The 22,307-nt window shown below is 41.6% G+C and overlaps 1 protein-coding gene across 1 annotated transcript in view; it reads left to right on the forward strand.

Moving 5' to 3' along the window:
* The window catches only part of LOC140202082 (scavenger receptor cysteine-rich type 1 protein M130-like), a 73,158-nt gene that overhangs the window by 7,745 nt on the left and 43,106 nt on the right, over positions 1–22,307 (forward strand). The window contains exons 2-3 of the mRNA XM_072266944.1: positions 9,136–9,168; positions 9,791–10,090. Coding sequence (XP_072123045.1) covers positions 9,136–9,168; positions 9,791–10,090 — 333 coding nt within the window. The remainder of the gene's footprint in view (positions 1–9,135; positions 9,169–9,790; positions 10,091–22,307) is intronic.

The following is a 22,307-nucleotide window of genomic DNA, read 5'->3' on the forward strand; positions in this document are numbered from 1 at the left end:
TTATGGATATTAAACGGCTGCAATGACAATACGATTTAAAATTGTTTGTATTCTCCAGTTTCTTCTCAAAAATTAATATTATTAAGTTAGGAAGAAGTTTTCTAAAATGATTAATTTATTTCACTCTATCTAAGTTATTATTTCATTTGTAGTAAAACGTCGAACGCACGCATTTAAGCAACATGACCTATTTTTTTAACTAAAGTTCGTAATTATTGTTATTATTTCATTAGGCAATGAAAATCACTACTATAAAATGCCTTGAGAAAGAATTCTCGTCAATACGGACACGCACTCTCATAAAGTTTCAGCACCCCTGCATTATACTGTGGAGAACCCTGAAACCTACCACGAGTGGCAGGCACAGTTAAAGAGAAAGTAATCAGTCTTGGAACTTTGGCCTGTTACCATGTCCGATAACAGCAACAACACAATGATTACGACGTAGAAGGTACAGAAGACATAGGAAATGAAAAGAGCGACTGCATTAGCCACAGAGAATAGACTACGAAACAGTACAGGTCCAGGCGCCTGTTTTCACGATGTCTGTGTGAACACAACACCAAATTAAACTAATCCTTTCAGCCAGTACGTTTCAACATACCTCCGAACTCTGCATGTATATCTGCCCATCTCAAAGTCCACTGAACTCGGCTATATTATATACTTCCACTTGCAAACGTGTGAGCGCGTTCCAGGCATCCACTGCTCTCTGGAAACAAACTGTCCGATACATTCCCATTATACCGTCGCTATCCTCACCTTCAAGCTGCTGTACATTTTCTAAAAGTTGATATTAATGCCATAGAATACATATTCTGGCTGCCTCTTATAATTGTATGTATTCTGATCAGGTCTCCCCACAGCCTCTGACACTTAAGACAATTAATTCACATCTGTCCAAGCTCCCTTCACAGCTAATCCAATGTAACACAGGCAGTGTCCTGGTAAAATCCTTATTCACTCTGTTTAAAATCTCTGTATATTGTTAAAATAATCGAGTATAATGGAACTTAGTACTTCAAGTGCAGCCACAGAAAGCTCTTGTACAAGTGTGTTATGAATTCCTGACTCCTATACTGGATGCTTCCAGCATTAAAGACCGGGTTGCCATGTCCTTTCCTCTCCAGTATGTCTCCCTGATTTGACCTCCCAAGATGCAAACCCTACACTTGCAAGGATTAAATCTGATTTGCCATTTCTCCACTGAGAGGTGGAAATCATTCCCATCGTGTTTCATCGTTTGATAACTGTCTTCATTGTTCACACTTTATCGATATCAGTATCATGGATAAACTTACACGTCAACCCATCAATTATACCACGTTTAAACAGAGCTCCCAGCACCAGTCGGTGGCAGACGCCACATGGTACTCCCTTCCTGACAGATGATTATGTTTCAATCACAACCCAAGGTTCCTAATGGGCAAGTCAATTCTGAATCCAAATGATCCGTTAACTGCGTTCATTTCATCGTAATTTTTTTTCTGATAAACTCACCATAATGCTCTTTGAAACAGCTTATTAAAGCCCATGTAAACAGCATCCACTGGTCTACCGTCAGTAATATCCTTGGTCACTTTCTGAAAAGCTTTGTGCAGTTGGTAAGTAAATAACTTGCCTCAGAAAGCCATGTGCACTGCCACTCATGTCCTATTATTTTTAACACTGATATCCAATGGATTATATCCAGCAGAATCTTCCCAAAAGTTTAACGACCACAGCTGTGAGGCGCCCCTGCGCACAAATTCTTGGAAATCCCTCTTTTCATGCTTATACAAGAGAACAAAAAACATTTGCTGATGTCAAGTTTCCTCGGCAGCCTGTTTGGCGGTAGAGAAAACCCCCATCTAAGCCATAACCATCTTCCCTTTTGTTTTTCTCCCTAAACTGCGACGAATCACATCAGGTCCTGGGGATTTATTCATCTGAATGCCCTTCAGAATACTCTGCACTCTGCACCATCCATTTCTTGATCTCAACATGCCCTAGTTCATTATAGTAGTTACAAATGATCTCATACTCTTCATTAGTAAATAGAGATGCAAAGTATTCATTTAGTACTTTGGCAACGATCTCCATCTCCAAGCATGAATTGTCTCTCGTAATCACTCCCTGGTGCACTCTTAAATTGAAATTTTAATATAAAATCGTTCTTGGTTATTTTTAATCGAATTTGCCAAGTCTATTTCATGTCCAGGTTGTCCCACCCCTAATATAATGTCCAGTCTGGACTTTTTCCGATTGGATTATCAACATGTTGTTTCAAGCAACAGCATTGGAGCACATAATACATTCTGCTCTTGTTTGGCCTCTTCCACTGGTGCAGTGCCCATCAATATGGAATAATTTAAAGTCTTTTCATGCTGGGCCTCCAGGCCTGTTTTTCTGTTTCGTACTAGATTTTAGAATGGCAATAATATATTTCTATCAGAATGACTGCATCTTTCCAAGTTCTTAGTTCCTCAGTGAATCAGCCTTCCATTGATGTGCACTGCTAGGGCAGCTGCAGCATGCTCCCTCATCAGTAACGTAATGTCTTTTTCAGTAACCATTTTTTAAAAAAAAATCCCCTCTCTATCACTTGTGCAATCTTGAAGTCTTAGCAAGTTGAGCTGCCAGTCAAGTCGGTCTCACAACCATAATTCTCGCAGCAATGGACACAACATCATAGACAATACATACTCCATGCTCAATATTCAACCGTCTTAAAATTAGTACTCTTTCATTTGAAATGAACACATTTCAACCCATAGGTTCCACAATACTCCTTAACCTCTCCCTGCCTGTTCTTCCTTTCCGATTTAATTGCCAAATCCTTGAACAATCTCTGCAACTCCTGAATTGAAGGTTTAGATCCCAACTAATACCTCCCTGGTTTAAACCTTACCAAGTACAACAGATGAACTTTCATGCAATGCTTCTTGATAGCTCTCCGGTTTAGATGCAAATACTCTCTCCTGTACAGTTGCAGTGCCCCAGAAGAACGCCCAAATACACACATATTGGAAGTCATCCTACAAACCACATAACCCTGTATTAACTGCAATCTCTCTAAAACTTTTTCTACATTATTATAGAGTAGTAACCCTATGATGAGAACTCTGCTTAAAAGTTCGTGTCTAACACTCTAAATTCTGTTTGCAGAACTACAGCTGTCTTCCCGTCTTCGCTGCAAAATGAACCACGACTCCTTGCGCCTTATCGTTTCTATCAAAATGTCACAATATCTGCATGGATACTGTGAACCGAAGCACATAACTCCGCTGATTGGCAATATTTTCCATCCAACAAAAACAAAATCTAGTGAATTTAAGAAGAGCCAACTAATTACCTTGTGCTTATATTGCTCTTATTCGGTATGTTCACAGGAGCCTGGTAGTTTAAAGATACCATTATGCTGTACTTCCACTATGATGTCAGCACTATCAAAATGCCTGCTGCGTTACAGACCAGCTGATTTTATTTTTTTCTTTCGCTGCAGACAAGACTTACCGGCAAAAGAAAACCTTGCAAGTGGGCTTTTCTCCTTCATACTGGAGCACTTGCTCTGTCACTCATCGTTCTACACTCATCATCTGTCTACTTGCAGCTGCAGTTTTGTCCATGCAGAGAGGAACTTTCTTTTAAAAAAAAAGCTATATTGGTGTGGTAAAATTTCGCTACTCACTGAAAAAACAACACGATCGGAGATCTTGCTGAAGTGGGGCATATTAGAATCCTTTACCAAAGGTATGTGATAGAGTGACTGAGAGATCATGTCAGTGAAATAAACACATTACGCAGACTGGAAACAATGATCCCGACAGGTAAATGAAGAGATGCCGACAACTCACAATAATAGACTTAACGTGTATTGTTAAGTCCCGTAAAGTGCTGGATAATATTCTTCCCTTCTGGGAGATCGATGTGGCTTTTTTTTTCTTTCGGCATGTGGTAGGGAAATATCAGAATATTCGGTGTGATATCGAGAAACATGTATAGGTAAAGATAGATGAGAAGATGAAATATTTTTGTTGATTGTCCTCATGGCAGAAAAAGAATAATGCGGCAGTCAGCTCTGAGAGGTGTTTTCAAACGGCTGCTGATGAGACACAGTCTTTGTGATCGTCTTCTGGGGCGGCAAATTTATACGTACGAAGGATGTTAGAGTACAAGTATCGGGTTGATGACTTGTCATATTTTCTCAGTTCATTGGGTTCTAAAATTCCATTAAAGGGAACGTTGTTTCTCATTGGTGCGTTTCTGCACACTGCAGTTCATGCCTAAATTTAGTGAGAAGGTGCTGGTTGTTTAAAGAAAAACTGTCGATACTCTCAGAAAGCAGTGCCAAAGAGTTAGCTTTCAGATCGATTGGAGTGTTAGAAGGGTTTAAAAAGAGCATTCTATATCTGCAGTTCGTGATCGATTGAAGTTCAGGAATACATCGCTCCCTTTGACTCCCAGGAGAATGATGCGGCGTTTTTTGGGACTGATACTGTTGCACATCTGGAATTGTGAGTTTATTGAGAATATCGAAAGTATTCATTTATTATTAGACACGTCCGTTATTATTAAAGTCTACAGTATATTTGTTTATCTTTATCACTTTGTTACTATCGTTGAGGAATATGGATTTCATGAACAGCTTCATTTTTCTCTCAAGTTTAAAGTTGCAAGAAAATAACGTGGATAGCTAAAATTGTAGCAAGTATCTTTCTTCTGCGAATTTCTCACCTATAACAATCAAATGTCAAAATTCGAGACAAATAGCAAAATAGACTAGAAAAGGGGATGATGTACTTCTAATTTATAACGATAGCAACTAAGAAGTGAAATTTAGTATTACATTGGTAGTTAAATTCAATACTTATTTTTCAAAGCCTTTGTTTTCCCATATTGCCTTTTGTTAGCAACATTTCATATCTATTTGGCCCATTATAAGTTTTTCCAATAGATCGCATGAACTTCTAAGTTTGAATTTCCCATTGAGATTTATATCAAAAGCGAACAGTGAAATAGCACCTAAACAAACACTAACTTATTTACTTAAGCCCATCACACCTACTGGGGCATACGCTGCGGACAGCAGCTCGCCAGATTCCTGCAACCAGTATGAGGTTTTTTTCACATCTTCTGTTGGTGTTTGTCTAGCACTGTGTTTCTAGGGGATTAAATTGCTAAACCCATGCCCAATACTTCACCTTTCACTACCTGGCATAGGACCGTCGGTGGTGGAGTTTCTCAAAAACATTCCATCAGTGGCACTTGTAAGATGACGTTCGTAATCGATTATTAATCTGAATTTATCAGACCTGGCGAGGAAATACTGTTGGGCTACAGTGCATCGGAGTCTTATGTTAATAACTAACTGAATTTGAACAACAGCCATCGCTGCAGCTGTTGCAGCCTGAACATCGCTGAAATCCCTATCACTGAATATTATCTCTTGCACAGTTCTCTACCAACTTGTGACACCGTAAAGTGAAGGAGTTTAAAGAATGCATTTATGTTCGGTCTTTCGAAAGTCGATTCACACTGATAATCTTTAAAATCATTTTGGTACTGAGCGACAATTGTTAAGATTAACACAGTTGGTATTATTCTTCCAAGCAATATTTGAAAACTGCAAACACACACTTCCCTACAGTGATGGTATTTAATTAGGTAATACTGATCTTCAATTATGCGATATTATTTATCGCATTTTTATTTCTCACTGGCGTGCGCCCGGAGATATCAGAACTCTATTTCCCAGATGGGCTTTCCCGAGTTCCATTCTATTGATGTGAAGAATCACAAATGTTACGATGTTAATTTTTGCCGCATTCGTATTCCCTCCGTACCAGTAAAACTTTCTTTGTCGAATTCTGTGGGGGAGAAAAAAAAAACGATTTTAATCTTTTTCTGCTTGCAGCCCCTTTATGTAAAATCTTTCCTGTTTTGCTCTCGTAATGCGGTCCTTCAGGCGAACAGCAACAGCAAAGGAATAATATTAACGCAGACATTGCTCTTCAGAACTTCCCTAAAGATTTCTGTTAAAAGTTCACCGTGAAGTAGCACCTAAAGAAAACAATGTATTTCTTAGTCTCATAACCAACCTCCCATCCCTTCTTCAAATAGAGGGAGAACTGAAGCAGTTGTCAAAACAAATTATTAACTGTAGCGTTTCAGAAATTGAGAGTGATTACTGTTAGGAAAAAGCACAGCGGGTACAGTTCCTGGAATGAATAAATGTGAACAGCACTTCCAAGCTGGAACTGCTCCGAGCTGAACGCGCCCACCTATTCCTATTACTGGTAATTATCACTTACAGCTCTTTCTACCATACATGTGTTTGAGCAATGTATTTAAATTCAGGTTTTGGACAGACTATTTTTCTTAATATACATCACTAATATCATTCTGTGATACAGAGAGCACTTAATATTATTTTTGTTATTATTCTTAAGTAACTCGAAGGATGGTAACACTGGAAAGTCCATACAGTGATGGATTTTAATTTGTGATCAGTTATGCTCAATTATGTCACATTATGTATCAATCTGATTTTGAAATATATATTTATCTGGTGCTATTGTTTTACATTTAACTCCTTTGCTGAGTACTTCTGTTGTTAGCCGCTTCTTTAAAAAAAATGTAAGACACATATCAGATTTTAATCGCCGAACCGTATCACAAATATTTCACTCTTTGGAACAAGGGCACCAACACATTATTTATAAGCTTGTTAACCATGAACAATTTCTCCTTGGACTTACAATATCTTATTAATTCCCTGTGTTAAAGGATAACCAATGCAACATTGAACAACAACATTATTATTTCATGCGCGAATCAGTAGTAGAAATTGGGCACTCCAATTTACGATGAAATTATTGTTCAGAGTTTCGCAATAAGTTGACAGCTCTGTCAAATCGGTATTAATGGATTTACATTTTTCTCTGCGTATAAATATACTCCCTCCTGCCACGTTAATTGGTGACATTTTATCCTGTTACATTTCCCGTTGCAAATAATGACGGCTTGATTCCACTGTCCGAAGATAATTATATCGTCATCGCAGCTTACAAAGATCCCGGTTCATTCACTGAGTGCGCGCAATCAGCAATAAAACATTTATACATTATTCCTGTTTGCTATTTCCTACTTTTTCAATCCGCACCCCTAGATTGTACCATTCACCCACATCAACGTGTTAACTTACAGTGGTCATTTAAATCAGACCGCTGGTCTCAGTGAAGTGGGCAAAGCTAAAATGTCACAATGATAATGTACATACGCAACACAGACCACACTAGAGGACATGATTGAACCCAGATCACTGGTTCCTCAATGCACTGCTGTCTGAGCTAAATATACCATAAAATATCCTTCAGGCTATTATGGTCTTGCAGCAGCAATCCGATTGTGATGATGCGGTTTAATTCCATCCCCCCTTCTGTCATAGAGTCGTAAACTACAGCACAGAAACAGACCTTTCGGCGTATCTAGTATGGAACTAAGTTGAGATAATGGAAAACATCACATACTAACTTTTACAGGAACTCACCAGGCCAGGCAGCATAATGGAAAAGTGTAAACTGGGCTGATAAATGGTCTCGGTCCTCAACTTCGACAGTTTACTCTCTTCCATACATCGCTGCCTGGCCTGTTGGGTTCCAATAGTATTTTGCGCTTGTTGCTTCATGTTCCAGCTTCTGCAATTTTCTTGTCTTTTAACGGAAAACATGCAATTTTCAGCGAGAGAATTTGGTATCATGTCAATTGTCATTTACTGAGTTGGAAATGATGGGAGAGGAAAGTTTTATGCAGTTCCAGCTGCGGGAATATCATCACGTCATTTCCAATAACTGAGTGACACAGGAGTTCTAGTGAACGGGATATTTAAATGAACGAATCTAGCAAAGGTATCATTTCGAATAATTTTGGCTTTTGAATATAAGTGCATCCTGAAATTCGGTGTTTGTGACGGAGGTATGATCTAAAACGAGAGGACAAAGGAATCAGGAAATACAGATCCACATTTGCCCGAAAGTGGCATCACAGGTAGCAATGATCTTAAAGAGATATTGCGGGATATTGGCCGCCACGATGCAAAGCATAGAGCACCGGAGTTGTGATGTCCTGTTGAAGTTGTGTAAGGTTTTGCTGAGTCCGAATTTGGATTGTTGATTGCAGTTCTGTTCAGCCTCCTACAGGAAAGATATTAATACGTTGAAAGAGTGCTAAGAAAACTTACAAGGATGTTACAGGGACTTGTGGATTTGAGATATAGGGAGAGGATTGTGGTTTATTCTGTGGGGCGCGTTTAGCGAGAGATGAAGATGTATGCAAAATTATGCAAGGCATAGATAACGTAAAGATATAGAATTTTTTTTTTTCTCCTGAGGTAATATGAGTCTAGATATACAGATAATAGGTTCAGAATAAAGGATGATATATTTACAGGGAATCGGGGAAATCTCTACACTGAGAAGATGGTACGCTAATGCGCTGAAGTGGTGGATGCGGTTTCATTTGAAACATTTAGAAAAAGTTTGAATTGGTACACGGATGGGAGGGTTATGAAGGGCTGTGATTCGGTTGCGGATAGATGGAACCAGGCAGACAGCTGGGTCGGTACGGACTGATAGGCTGAAGAGCCTGTCTCTCTGCTGCAGCGCTCCATGACGCATTGAATGTTCGTGGTAAAGTCAGTTAATCTGTTCAGATGTCACAAATACGATAGGACAGACGACGTGGTCCGACAAGCCTAATTGTCTTTGTTATCTTTACCGTACATTCGTAGAGGCGGAACAATCGTCCACGATGCAGAGATTTCAGACAGAAATAAACGGATGTTACCCCCAGTGTGAAAATGAGAGGTTGTGTCGAGATGTCAGCAGACTGAAAAAAATAATTTTCACTACCAGACCACCTAATATGAATTAACTCGTGACTATAACGTCACTTAAAACAAATAGATGCGAAAGTGAAACTACTTTTCTGTTACAGTTCGGTCTAATTCGCCTGACTTTATTGCTTGGAAACTCCCGGCTGATAGTTTCATAAATTTGATGTCCCGCCTCCCCGTATACCTCCGCTTCTACAACCCAACGTTACCGCTCCACACGCCGCACACAACTAACTGTAATCATATAATTCTTGTTTTAGGTCGTCCCGGGGAGTGCCAGCAAGACCCGTCAGGTAATCTTGCTTATTTTCATTGCGCGTTGGGCTGGGTCTCATTGTCTCTGAAAATCAGGCTGATAGGTGACTGCTCACTTCAGGCGGAGCGAAAAGCTGCAAGCTGGCTTCAGCGATTCAGCAGAGAAATTACCCCACTGGCATTGTCCCGAAGTTTCAACGCGCTCCCACTGCTTATTCCATCTCTGCGTGCTGAGGCTGATTTCGAGTCGTTCTCATTTGGCCTCCGGTTCCGGGAACGTCTCCTCACCTCCAAGCGACTTGGGTTCTGCTACTGTATTGATCAGGGCTGCGTGCAGCAGGTCACTGACCAGCCACTCTCAGAAAATTGAAAACGAACGAACAGCCTATCCGGTTTTCCTGGAAGCGGCCATATTCCCAGGAACGAGCGTGTGGCTTTCGGTTCTCCGAAAGATCTCCAGCTCACTGCCTTAATCTGGTCACATTTAACAGTCCAATCGTTATGTATAACAGGCCTGATTTTTATCTATTGATCGTCACGCCTATATGCGGAGTTTAAATGTTTAGGAGGAGGTGCGTAGGGGTAGCCGTTCGTTGAGCACCGGTTGACCGCCATCTGAAAACAGTGAAGTGTGATTTTTCATTTCATGATATTTTCCAGGAAACCTGAAGTGGAGGCTGGTGCATGGGGGCAATCGATGCGCTGGGAGATTGGAGGTTCATCACGATGGACACTGGAGAACTGCGTATGTTGCTCGTTGGCAAGAGCGGTTCGCGACTATCGTGTGCCAGGAGCTGGGCTGCGACGACGCGAGGTCTGCCTCGCTGAGTAACCGTTTTGGGGAAGCTGACAGAGCCGATGTGCTCCTGTATTGCCTTGGAAGCGAGACCTCTCTGCAGGACTGTGAAATTTTCCCATACAATCCTTTTGACAACAAGGAAGTCGGTGTTATCTGCTCAGGTAAAAGTCCGAATTGTGACTTGTCGGTCCCGCCGGTTTGATGGCATTGTGATGTCCGATTGTGAAATAATCCGGACCGACAGTACCCTGCCGGTGATGCGAAACTAAATCCCTGTTGTGTCGACATTACTCAATTCGTGTTGTAATCGCAATTTCTTTCATCAAACACATAATCTACCATTAGCTAAACACGTACCTTCAGTGCGACCACACAATCATAACATTTAGGAGCAGAATCAGGCCGTTTTGAACATTGAGTGTGCTCCGTCATTTTATCATGGATGATCTTCCCCGCCATGTCATCCAAATTTCCTCTCAGCCTCAAAACACCTGCATTCTGCTCCTATCTCTTCATGCCCTCACCAATCAAGAATTTATCAAACTCTTCCAAAAATGCAATTGAAAACTTGGCCTCTACAGCCGCCTGTAGCAAAGTACTCCACAGGTACACCACTCTCGGGCTAAAGAAACTCTCTGGTAATTACCTTTTTAAAAGATGCCACCTCTATTCTGAGGTTGTGTCCTCTGGTCTTGGACTCCCTAACCATTGAGACTACCTACTACACAGTCACTCCATTAAGGTATTTTACCACTCGATAAGTTTCAATGACCTTAGCCGTCATTCTGACCGTATTCCCTGACCCATCATGCCACCTTTATAATGCAAGGCATTCAATTCTGGAATGGTTTTCGTGAATCTCCTTTGAACCCTGTCCAGTGTCAGCACATCATGTTTAAGATAAGGTGCTCAAACCTGCTTCCAACACTCCAGGTATGGCCTCAACAACGTTTCAACATCACGCCCTTGCTTTTATATTCCAGTCCTTTTGAATTAAATGCTAACACCGCCTTTACCTTTCTCACCACAGACTAAACCTGCTGCTTAAACTTTAAGGAATCCCGTAAAAGGACTCCTATGTTCCTCTGCACCTCTTTTTTTTCAGCCATTCAATCATGGGTTGATCCAGTTCTTCCAGTCATCCCCACTCCCCTGCTTTAATCCCATAACTTTTGATGCTCTTGCTAATCAAAGACCTATCCATCTCTGCCTTAAATACACCCAATGACTTGGCCTCCACAGCCGATCGTGGCTGCAATTTCCATAGATTTCTCCGCATCTCAGCTCTAAAAGGACATCCTTCAATCTTGAAGTCGTGCCCTCTTGTCCTAGAATCCCCTACCATGGGAACTATCTTTGCCATATTTAATCTTTTCACGCTTTTTATCATTCGTAATGTTTCTCTGAGTTCCCCCCTCATTCTCCTGAAGTCCATGGAATACAGCCCAAGATCTGCCAGACGTTCCTCATGCGGTAAACCTTTTAATTCTGGAATCATTCTCTTGAATCTGCTCTGAACCCTCTCCAATGTCAGTATATCCTTCCTAAAATAAGGAGCCCAAAACTGGACACAATACTCCAAGTATGGTCTCACGAGTATCTTATAGAGCCTCAAGAACACATATCCGCTCTTATATTCTATACCACTAGAAATGAATGCGAACATGCATTTGCCTTCTTCACAACCGACTCAACCTGGAGGTTAACCTTTAGGGTATCTTGAACAAGGACTCCCACGTCTGTTTGCATCTCTGCATTTTGAATTCTCTCCCCATCTAAATAATATTCTGCATGTTTATTTTTTCCACCAAAGTGCATGACCGTACACTGTCCAACACTATATTTCATTTGTCACTTCTTTGCCCATTCCCCTGAACTATCTAAGTGTCTGCAGATTCTCTGTTTCCTAAACACTACACTCTCCTCCACCTAAATTTGTATCATCGTCAAACATAGCCACAAATTCATTAACACCGTAGTCCAAAACATTGACAAACATTGTAAAAGCAGTGGTCCCAACACCGACCCCTGTACTAATCCACTGGTAAACGGCAGCCAGCCAGAATAGGATCATTTTATTCACACTTTCTGCTTTCTGCCGACCAGCCAGTGCTCTACCCATGCTAGCAACTTCCTTGTAATTTCATAGTCTATTTTCATGCTAAGCAGCCTCATGTGCTGCACCTTTGTTAATGGCCTTCTGAAAATCCAAGTACACCACGTCCACTGCATCTTGTTTGACTACTCTGCTTCTAGTTTACTCATAAAATTTCAGTACGTTTATCAGGCAGGATTTTTTTTTCAGAAAACCATGCTGCCTTTGGCCTATCCTGACATGTACCTCCAGGTAGGTCATAATCTCATCCCAAACAATCGATTCCAACAACTTCCGAACCACTGTTGTCAGGCTAACAGGTACATAGTTTCCTTTCTGCTGCCTCCCACTCTTCCTAAATAGCGGAGTAACATTTGCAATTTTCCAGTCATCCGGTACAATGCCAGAATCTATCGATTCTTGAAAGAGCATCGTTAATGCCTCAACATTCTCTCCAGCTACTTCCATCAGAACCCAAGGGTGCATTCCATCAGGTCCAGGAGATGTATCCACCCGCAGACCATTAAGCTTCCTGAGTAATTTCTCGGTCGTAATTTTCACTGCACAAACTTCAATTCCTTGACACTCTTTAATGTCCAGTATCCTTCACACGTCTTCCACTGTGAAGTCTGATGCAAAATACGCATTCAGTTAGTCTGCCATCTCTGTACCTCTCATTACAATATCTCCAGCATCATTTTGTATTATTATTATATTTACTTCAACTCTCTCTTACTATTTGTATACTTAAAAAAAAGCTATTAGTATCTGCGTTGATATCAGTCGCCAGCTTCCTCTCATAATTCATCTCTTCTTTCCGAATAACCCTCTTAGCTTTTTCCTACAACTTTTTAAAAGCTCCCCAATCCTCTACCTTCCCACTAGCCCTGGTTTCCATGTATGTCATCTCCTTTGCTTTTACTTTGGCTATGATAATATGGTTAACTTCTAGCAAATTTGCAGATGACACCAAGATGGGTGTATAGTGTACAACGATAAAAGTTATCATAGCGTGCAGAGATATCCGCATCAGCTGAAAGAATAAACTGAAATTGGAAAATGGAACAATACAGGCAAGTGAGAGATTTTTCCCTTCGTTAAAACCAGCCAGGATATAACTTACACAGTAAACAGTAAGGCACTGAGGAGTATGGTAGAACAAAGTGATCTGAGAATACAGTTCAATAGTTTGCTGAATGGGTATCACATGGAGATGGTCCCAGGGCAGTTAGTTTTGAGTAGACAGTTTGCATCAGTTCCTCATCCCTTCCAAATCATCCTATTCTTACCCTGACTCGTGCGACCCGCGGGCAATAATCCAGAGATCACTACCCTGGAGGTGCTGTTTTTGAGTTTCTAACTAACTCCACAAATTTTCTCATCCGGTCGTACACTCCTTAGCTACCTACTGTAATGCACTGCAGCCGATTAGTAGCAAGACATCTGCCTGTTCACTCTCCCTCTTTAGAATGTTATGTGCTCGATCCGAAACGTCCCTGACCCGAGACTGGGAAGCAACAAACGTTCCGGTGTCCTTATCGCGCACACAGAAAATCGTCTCTCTTCCTCAGGCTATGAAATATCCTATTCCAACTGCACTTCTACGCATCGCTCTTCTTTCTGAGCCACAGACTCTGGCTCAGTGCCAGAGGACCAGTGACTGCGGTATCCCTCTGGCAGGTCATCCACCTAAAAAGTATCTGAATCGGTATATTCATTATGGGAAGGAACGGCTGCAGGCGGACTCTGCACCGGCTGTGCATTTCGCGCCCTTCTCCTAATGTCACCAAGATACCTCGTTCCTAAAACCTCGAGGTGATTACGCACCTGCAACTGCTTTCTATCACCTCCTTACTTTCCATATGAGACAAAGGTAATCGAGCTGAAGCTCCAGTTCCTTAATAAGTGATCTGAGGAGCTGTAGATCGATACAGCATTTGTTGCTTTGTTTGTTCGTGAGACTGGAGGTCTCCCATATTCCCGCATCTCACACGCAGTACAAAACATTGTCCCGGGAGCCATTCTCACTCACTACTATGCCGAAGCACAGGTGTAATAAAGAGTTAATAACAGAAAGCGAAACGTACCAGATACTCTGCATCACCCAATCCTGATAAGCCAAAGCCACTCTGGACACTGAGAACAATGGCCAATGACAGCAGTCCTCTTGTCCCAATTCATCTAGGCCGACCATGATGAAAATGTCAGTGAATTCGATTTGTTTACATTTGCTCTCGAATACCTATGAAGATACTCTTTTTTCATAAACACTGTCCAAAAACTTTGAAATGTTATTCAGTGACCTGCCTAAAACACTTACTGCGGCAGGTCACCCATACACGTGCCGTCAAAGGTCCCACTGGTGTCGCTTCGAATTTTTTCCACTTCTTACTTTGAATGCCTGCTCTTAGCTTTTGTTGCTTTTCTTTTGGATAACAGCTGTATGTATTCTCGTGATTCACACACCTCTATATATATATATGTCCTCCTATCTCCATTTTGCAGTACAGCCGGCTAGACCGCATAGGGGAATCGGGAATTACAATTTTCCAAAATCAAAGGCTGAAAATATAAAATAATGTCAATGAATATTCAAATTAACGCTTAACTTGAACCGTAACTGTACAGCGAGAAGTAGAATTCACACCTTTTTTGATCATACTTCTTTATACATTACTTTTCTTCTGTTTTTCAACGTACTTTCTGCTGCAAAATGGGGTCTCGTATAAAAATAAATAAACAAATGCAACCTATTTATGCATCCTGGCCTGAGATGTATTTCCAGAGATTTGGGTTTAGATCAGATTTTCAGTTTTATTGAATGCATTGACGTGATATTGGGTGGATGTCATGAATATTGACATGACGCCGTGTGAATGTCAGGGTAGCAACAGTCTTAAAAGCGAATCTGCGGGTGCAGTGAATCAATTCCCTGGTGATAATTTTCTTTCTTTGAGGTCAGTGAGAGTGTCTTCAACAACCGTGAGATAATGTTGCAGCTATATGGGATTCTCGCCAGACTCCACTTGGTCGCCTCACGATAGGAAGGACGTGGAAACCATAGAAACGGTGCACAGAAGATTTATAAGGATGTTGCCTGGATTGGGCAGCATACCTTATGAGAATAGGTTGAGTCAACTCGGCTTTTCTCCTTGGAGCGACGGAGGATGAGAGGTGAGGTGACAGACGTATACAAGATAATGAAAGGCATTGTATGGCGTGGATAGTTAGAGGCTCTTCTCCAGGGCTGATATGGCTGGCACGAGAAGGCATAGTTTTAAGGTGCTTGGAAGTAGGTACAGAGGAGATGTCAGGAGTAAGTTTTTTTTTTTACGTACAGAGTGGTGAGTGTGTGGAATGGGCTGCCGGCGGCGATGGTGGAGGCGGAAATGATAGAGTATTTTAAGAGAGTCCTGGATGGCCACAAGGCGCTTAGTAAAATAGAGGGCTATGGGTAAAGCCTAGGCAGTTCTAAGGTACGGACATGTTCGGCACAGCTTTGTGGACCGAAGGGCCTGTACTGTGCTGCATGTTTTCTCTGTTTCTGTGTTTCTAACATGTAGAACATGTGCAATGCAATTGACCCAAGGTAGCATACTGTTATGTTTCAGTGATGGAGAAAATGTGTGCCTGGCGTGGTAGAAGGGATGTGGGAAATGAACTCAGATAAGCATGTAGCCCTGAATGATGTCAGACTTCTTGATTATTATGGGAGCTGATACAGCTAAGCATTGCCAGATCTTCCTCAGTTTTGAATTATCGAAGATAACATGACGTTTGGGATAATCAAATGAGACTGCTGATGAATGGTAATTAATGTCTGTAGAAGTGTTGTTGCGGTATCATTTATGTGTCTCATCTAGCCTACGTTCAGGTCATGTTTGACTTCTGTGTTATGGATGCCGTGATGTAAAGGCCAGGAATGTCGAGGCGAGTTTTACTGGTACGTGCAGTCTGAACGCTGCGCACAAGTTATGAGCTCATGCCTGATTAATATTTCCGCCTTGTAATTCCTGCTCTGAAAGTGAGGATGAATGTTTTATTGTAGAATGTTTCATGCGCGAAGCTGATTTCCTTGCGTGAGAGCGAGAGAAAAAAAAAAAAGGAACAGTTCCGTAGTCTAATGCTGGACGAGCTATTCTGTAATCTTTCAGTCAAGGCCGAAAGCTAATCTGCATATATCCACGGTTTTCAAATTTACGGTCATGGCCGTCTTCCAAACGACATTATATTCCACATACAAACCAACAGAAGATGCACATATGATCTCAGACCAAATTTATTCCTTTTTATCTGAGCAATTTTTTTTTTTTCTTCTTCTCGGTTCTAAGAAGAACATCGGACCTGAGAAGTTACGTTTTCTCTCTGTCTCTCTCCACAAAACATCCAAACCTTTTTTTTTTTTTGTCTTCTAGCAACCTGTTTGGTTCAAATCACTGTAATTTTCATGGCTTTATTTGGCTGACGCATCCGATCAAATGTCCTTGTTATCTATTTCCCAAAATCTTAGAAATGAAAAAGGCAGGGAAAATCAAAAAGAGTGAATACAGGATGAAAGGTGGTATGTTTGAAATTACTCCATACACCGAATAAAGCAAATGTTGTATCACTGTTACTGGTTAGTATGTATGACGCTGTAGGCATTACTGAATCAGGGCTGAAAGATTATAGATGGAAACTTAACACCCAAAGATTGTACACTGTATTGAAAGGACAGACGGGTAGGCGGAGTGGGTGACATGGCACTGGTGTGGCACTGTTCGTAAAACGTGCAATTAAGCTATTAGAAAGAGGTGCCAAAGCACTGGAAGGCTATTGTTGAATTGTTGTGTGAAGAGCTAAAGAACTGCAAGGGTAAAGTGGGATTAGATGCAGAAAGGATGCTGTGTAAAAATTGCAACAGGTGATAGAAAGTGCATGTCAAAAGGGCAAAGTGGATGATTTCAATGCGCATGTAGACTGGGGGAAAAACATGTTCGCACTTGATCCAATGAAAAGTGTGTGGCAGGGTGCCTACACGTTGAGCTCTATTTTAAAGCAGCTCATAGTTCAATCGACTGTGTATCGGATTTTCTCGATTGTGTGCTCTGCATTGAGCTGTAATTCATTCGAGAGATTAAGGTCAAGATAAAGGGATCCTTCGCGGCCAGGAATCAAACTATCATTTAATTAGCATTGCAATGTGAGCAGGAGAAGCTAAACACGGATCTCTCAGTATTCCAGTGCAGTAAATGGAATTATTGACGTATGAGTGAGGAGCTCGACAAAATTAATTTGAAATGAGCAGTAGTGTGGATATCGACAGAGCAGCAATAGCAAAACGTTCAGGGAGCAATGCCGAAGGTGCAGGTTATATACATCCCAAAAAGGAAGGATTGCAAAGGCAGGATTACACAACCGTGGCTGACAAGGGAACAAAAATGAGTGGGAAGTTAGATGACTGGGAAGCTTTTAGAAACCATCAAAAGACAACTAAATGAAACGTCTTTAAGTAGATAATAGATGGAATACGAAGTAGAGCGAGCTAATAGTATTAAAGAAGAGAGAAAATTTTTCTTCAGGTATATATAGTGTACAGTAGAGGCGAGAGTACATATCAGACTACTAGAAAATGATGGTGGAGAGGTAATAATGGTGGACAACGAAGTAACGGACGAACTACGTACATATCTGGCATCAGTCTTCACTATGGACGACACTAACAGTACGATGAATGTTCGAGGTTGTGAACGGGTAGAAACATGTGAAATTGCCATTACTATGAAACTACATTTGGTAAACCGAAAGGTCTGAAGATAAATTATTTTCCTGGAACAGATAATGTACACCCCAGAGTTCTGAGAGAGGTGTTGAATAGATTGAGAAGGAATTTATAATGATCTTTCAAAAATCAATTAATCCTGGGAAGCTCCCGAGGGATGAAAAATTGCAAATGACTCCCCATCTTTTAGGAGGTAAAACGGCAGAAGAAAGGAATTTATACGTCACTTAGTTTGACCTAACTGGCTGGGAATAATTTGTAATCCATTGTTAAGGATGATGTTACGGGATTGCTGGAGGCACATGATTAAACAGACCGTAGTCTGTATGTTTTTTCCCCCCAGAAAATGCCTTGAAGAGATAGGAAGCAGCATAGACAAATGAGGATTGGTGGATATTATGCATTTGGATATTCGGAAGGTCATTGCCAGGTGCCACACATAAGACTCTATCAAGTTGTGATCCATACTGTTACAGTAAAGAAGCCAGCATGGATAGAGTATTGGCCGATTGGCATGAGGCAAACAGTGGGAATAAAGGGACTGTTGTCTAGTTGTCTGCTGATGACTAGTCGTGTTCCTAGGGTCGGTGTTGGAATCAACTTGACTTTCCTTACATTTCAATAATTTGGACGATGGAAGTTTTTTTTTGGCCACATTTACAGACGATATGAAAAGAGTGTAAACGGCATTCATAGCAAGAGGATTCGAGTACAGGAGCAGGGAGGTACTACTGCAGTTGTACAAGGCCTTGGTGAGACCGCACCTGGAGTACTGTGTGCAGTTTTGGTCCTTTAATCTGAGGAAAGACATCCTTGCCAGAGAGAAGGATCACCAGATTGATTCCTGGGATGGCAGGACTTTCATATGATGAAAGACTGGATCGACTAGACTTAAACTCGTTGGAATTTAGAAGATTGAGGGGGGGATCTTATTGAAACATATAAAATACTAAAGGGATTGGATAGGCTAGATGCAGGACGATTGTTCCCGATGTTGGGGAAGTCCAGAACGAGGGGTCACAGTTTGAGGATAAAGGGGAACCCGTTTAGGACCGAGATTAGGAAAGACTTCTTCACACAGAGAGTGATGAATCTGTGGAATTCTCTGCCACAGGAAACAGTTGAGGCCAGTTCATTGGCTGTATTTAAGACGGAGTTAGATATGGCCCTTGTAGCTAAACGGATCAGGGGGTATGGGGGGAAGGCTGGTACAGGGTTCTGAGTTGGATGATCAGCCATGATCATACTGAATAGCGGTGCAGGCTCGAAGGGCCGAACAGCCTACTCCTGCACCTATTTTTGTGTTTCTACGTTTCTATGTTTCTAGTTGAGGGGCTAGAAATTTTGAGGAAATAGATAAGCTACAGTTTGATGCAGACAGATTAGGAGAGTGTGATGTCAGCATTCATTTCGAAAGAACTGGCATTAAAAGCAATAATGCCGTATTGAAGCCTCGTAAACCACTGGCGAGTCCGCGCTTAGAGTATTATGGGTAGTTCGGGTCCATATCTAAGAAAGGATGTTCTGACATTGGAGACAGTTCACAGGAGGTTCACGAAAATTATCTGGGGTTTGAAAAGCTTGTTATATGACGAGTGTGTGAACTACTCGTTTGAATTCAGAAGACTGAAGAGTGACCTCATTAGAAACTGGAATGTTGAAAGATTTCGAGAGGGTGGATGTGAAGAGGGCGTTTCCTATGGTGGAGTACTCTTAAGAACAGGGGACTCAACCTCAGAATGGAGGGGCGTCCCTTTACTATGGAGAGGAGGAGGGATTTATTTAGGCAGAGAGTGGAGAATCTGTGGCATTCGTTGCCACGGGAGGCAGTAGAGGCTGAATCATTGTGTACATTTAATGCAGTAGCTCCGAGATTACCCGCTTTGGGGAAGCTGACAGATCAGTTGTGTACTTGCATTGCTTTGGAAGCGAGACCTCTCTGCGGGAATGTGCGAATGCACGATCCTATTCTTATGACTACCAGGAAGTTGGTTTTATCTGTTCGGATAAAAGTCCGAATTTTGACTCGTCGGTCCCGCCCGTTTGATGACATTGTGATGTCCGATTGTGAAATAATCCAGACCGAAAGTATCCTGCCGGTGATGTAAACTAAATCCCTGTTGTGTCGATATTACTCAATTCGTGTTCTAATTGCAGCTTGTTTCAGCAAAAACAAATCTACCATTAGTTAAACACGTACCTTTAGTAAGCCCATACAATCATAACATTTAAGAACAGAATCAGGCCTTTTTGCTCATTGCGTGTGCTCCGCCATTTTATCATGTTTGATCTTCCTAGCCATTTTATCCAACTTCCCTCTCAGCCCACAAACACCTGAATTCTCCTCGTATCACATCATGCCCTGACCAACCAAGAATTTATCAAACTCTTCCCAAATTACATTTGAAGACTTGGCTTCTACAGCCGCATGTAGCACAGAACTCCGCAGGAACACCACTCTCGGGCGAAAGAAACTCTCTGGTAATCTCTTCTTTTAAAAAAAGATACCACCTCTATTCTGAGGTTGTGTCCTCTGGTCTTGGACTCCCTAACCATAGGGAATATCTACTACACAGTCACTCGAAAAAGGCCTTTCACCACTCAGGAAGTTTCAATGAATTCAGCCGTCATTCATCTGAAATCCCAGACCCATCATGCGATCTTCATAATGCAAGGCATACAATCCCGGAATTATTTTCGCGAAACTCCTTTGAACCCTCTCCAGTGTCAGCACATCATTTTTAAGATAAGGGGCTCAATCCTTCCAACACTCCAGGTATGGCCTCACCAACGTTTCAACATCAAGCCCTTGCTTTTATATTCTGATCTTTTTGAAATAAATGCTAACAGCGCCTTTGTCTTTCTCACCACAGAACATAAAGGAAAGCCGTACAGGACTCCTAAGTTCCTTTGCACCTCTTTTTTTTCAGCCATTCAGTCATGGGCTGAACCAATTCTTACAGTCATGCCGACTCCCCTGCTGTCTCCCAATGTTATTTGATGCTCTCGCTAATCAAGAACCTATCCATCTCTGCCTTGAATACACCCAATGACTTGGTCTCCACAGCCGGTCGTGGTATGAAATTCCACAGATTTACCACCCTCTGACAGATGCAATTTCTCCGCATCTCAGTTCTAAAAGGACGTCTTTCAATCCTGTAGTCGTGCCCTATTATCCTATCATCCCCAACCATGGGAAATAACTTCACCATATCTAATCTTATCAGGTCTTTTAACATTCGGAGCGCTTCTGTGAGATCCCTCGCCACCCTTCACCTGAATTCTAGAGAATACAGCCCAAGAGCTTCCAGACATTCCTCATATAGTAACACTTTCATTTCTAGCATCATTCTGGTGAATCTTATCTGAACCCTCTCCAATGTCACTATATCCTTTCTAAAATAAGGATCCCAAAACTGCACACAGTACTCCAAGTGTGTTCTCACGAGTATCTTATAGATCCTCAACAACACAACCCTGCTATTATATTCTATACGTCTTGAAATGAATTCCAACATGCATTTGCCTTCTTAACAGCTGAATCAACCTCGAAGTTAACCTTTAGAGTATCTTGCACAAGGACTGTCAAGTCTCTTTGTATCTCTGTATTTTGAATTATCTCCGCATCTAAATAATATTCTGCCTGTTTATTTTTCCACCACAGTGCATGAATATACACATTCCGACATTGTATTTCATTTTTCACTTCTTTGCCCATTCCCCTATACTATCTAAATGTCTCTGCAGGCTCCCTGTTTCCTCAACAGTACCCGCTCCTCCACTTAACGTTGTACCATCGGCACATTTATCCACAAATCCTTTCATACCGTAGTTCAAATCATTGACACACATCGTAAAAAGCAGTGGTCCCAACACCGATCCCTGTGGAACTGCATTGGTAACCGGCAGGCAGCCAGAATTGCATCCCTTTTTTTCCCCACTCTCTGTTTTCTGCCGACCAGCCAGTGCTCCACCCATGCTACTAACTTCTCTGTAATTCCATAGCGGCTATTATCATGCTAAGCAGCCTCATGTGCTGCACCACGTCAAAGGCCTTCTGAAAATCCAAGAACACCACTTCCACTGGATCTGCTTTGGCTACCCTGCTTGGAATTTACTTATAAAATTGCAGTAGGTTTGTCAGGCAGGATTTTCCTTTCAGGAAACTAAGTTGTTTTTCGCATACTTTGTCATGTACCTCGGTGTACTTCATAATCTCATCCCTAACAATCGATTCCAACAACCTCACAAACACTGATGTCAGGCTACCAGGTCTATAGTTTTCTTTCTGCTGCCTTCCACCCTTCTTAAATAGCGGAGTAACATTTGCAATTTTCCAGTCATCCCGTACAATCTCAGAATCTATCGATTCTTGAAAGATCATCGTTAATGCCTCCGAAGTCTCTCAAGCTACTTCCTTCAGAACCCAAGGGTGCATTCCGTCTGGTCAAGAAGCTACATCTACCCTCAGACCATTAAGCTTCCTGAGCTCTTTGTCGGTCTTAGTTTTCACGACACAAAC

The sequence above is a fragment of the Mobula birostris genome, chromosome 8 (assembly GCF_030028105.1).
Source record: "Mobula birostris isolate sMobBir1 chromosome 8, sMobBir1.hap1, whole genome shotgun sequence".
NCBI classification, from domain to species: Eukaryota; Metazoa; Chordata; class Chondrichthyes; order Myliobatiformes; family Myliobatidae; genus Mobula; species Mobula birostris.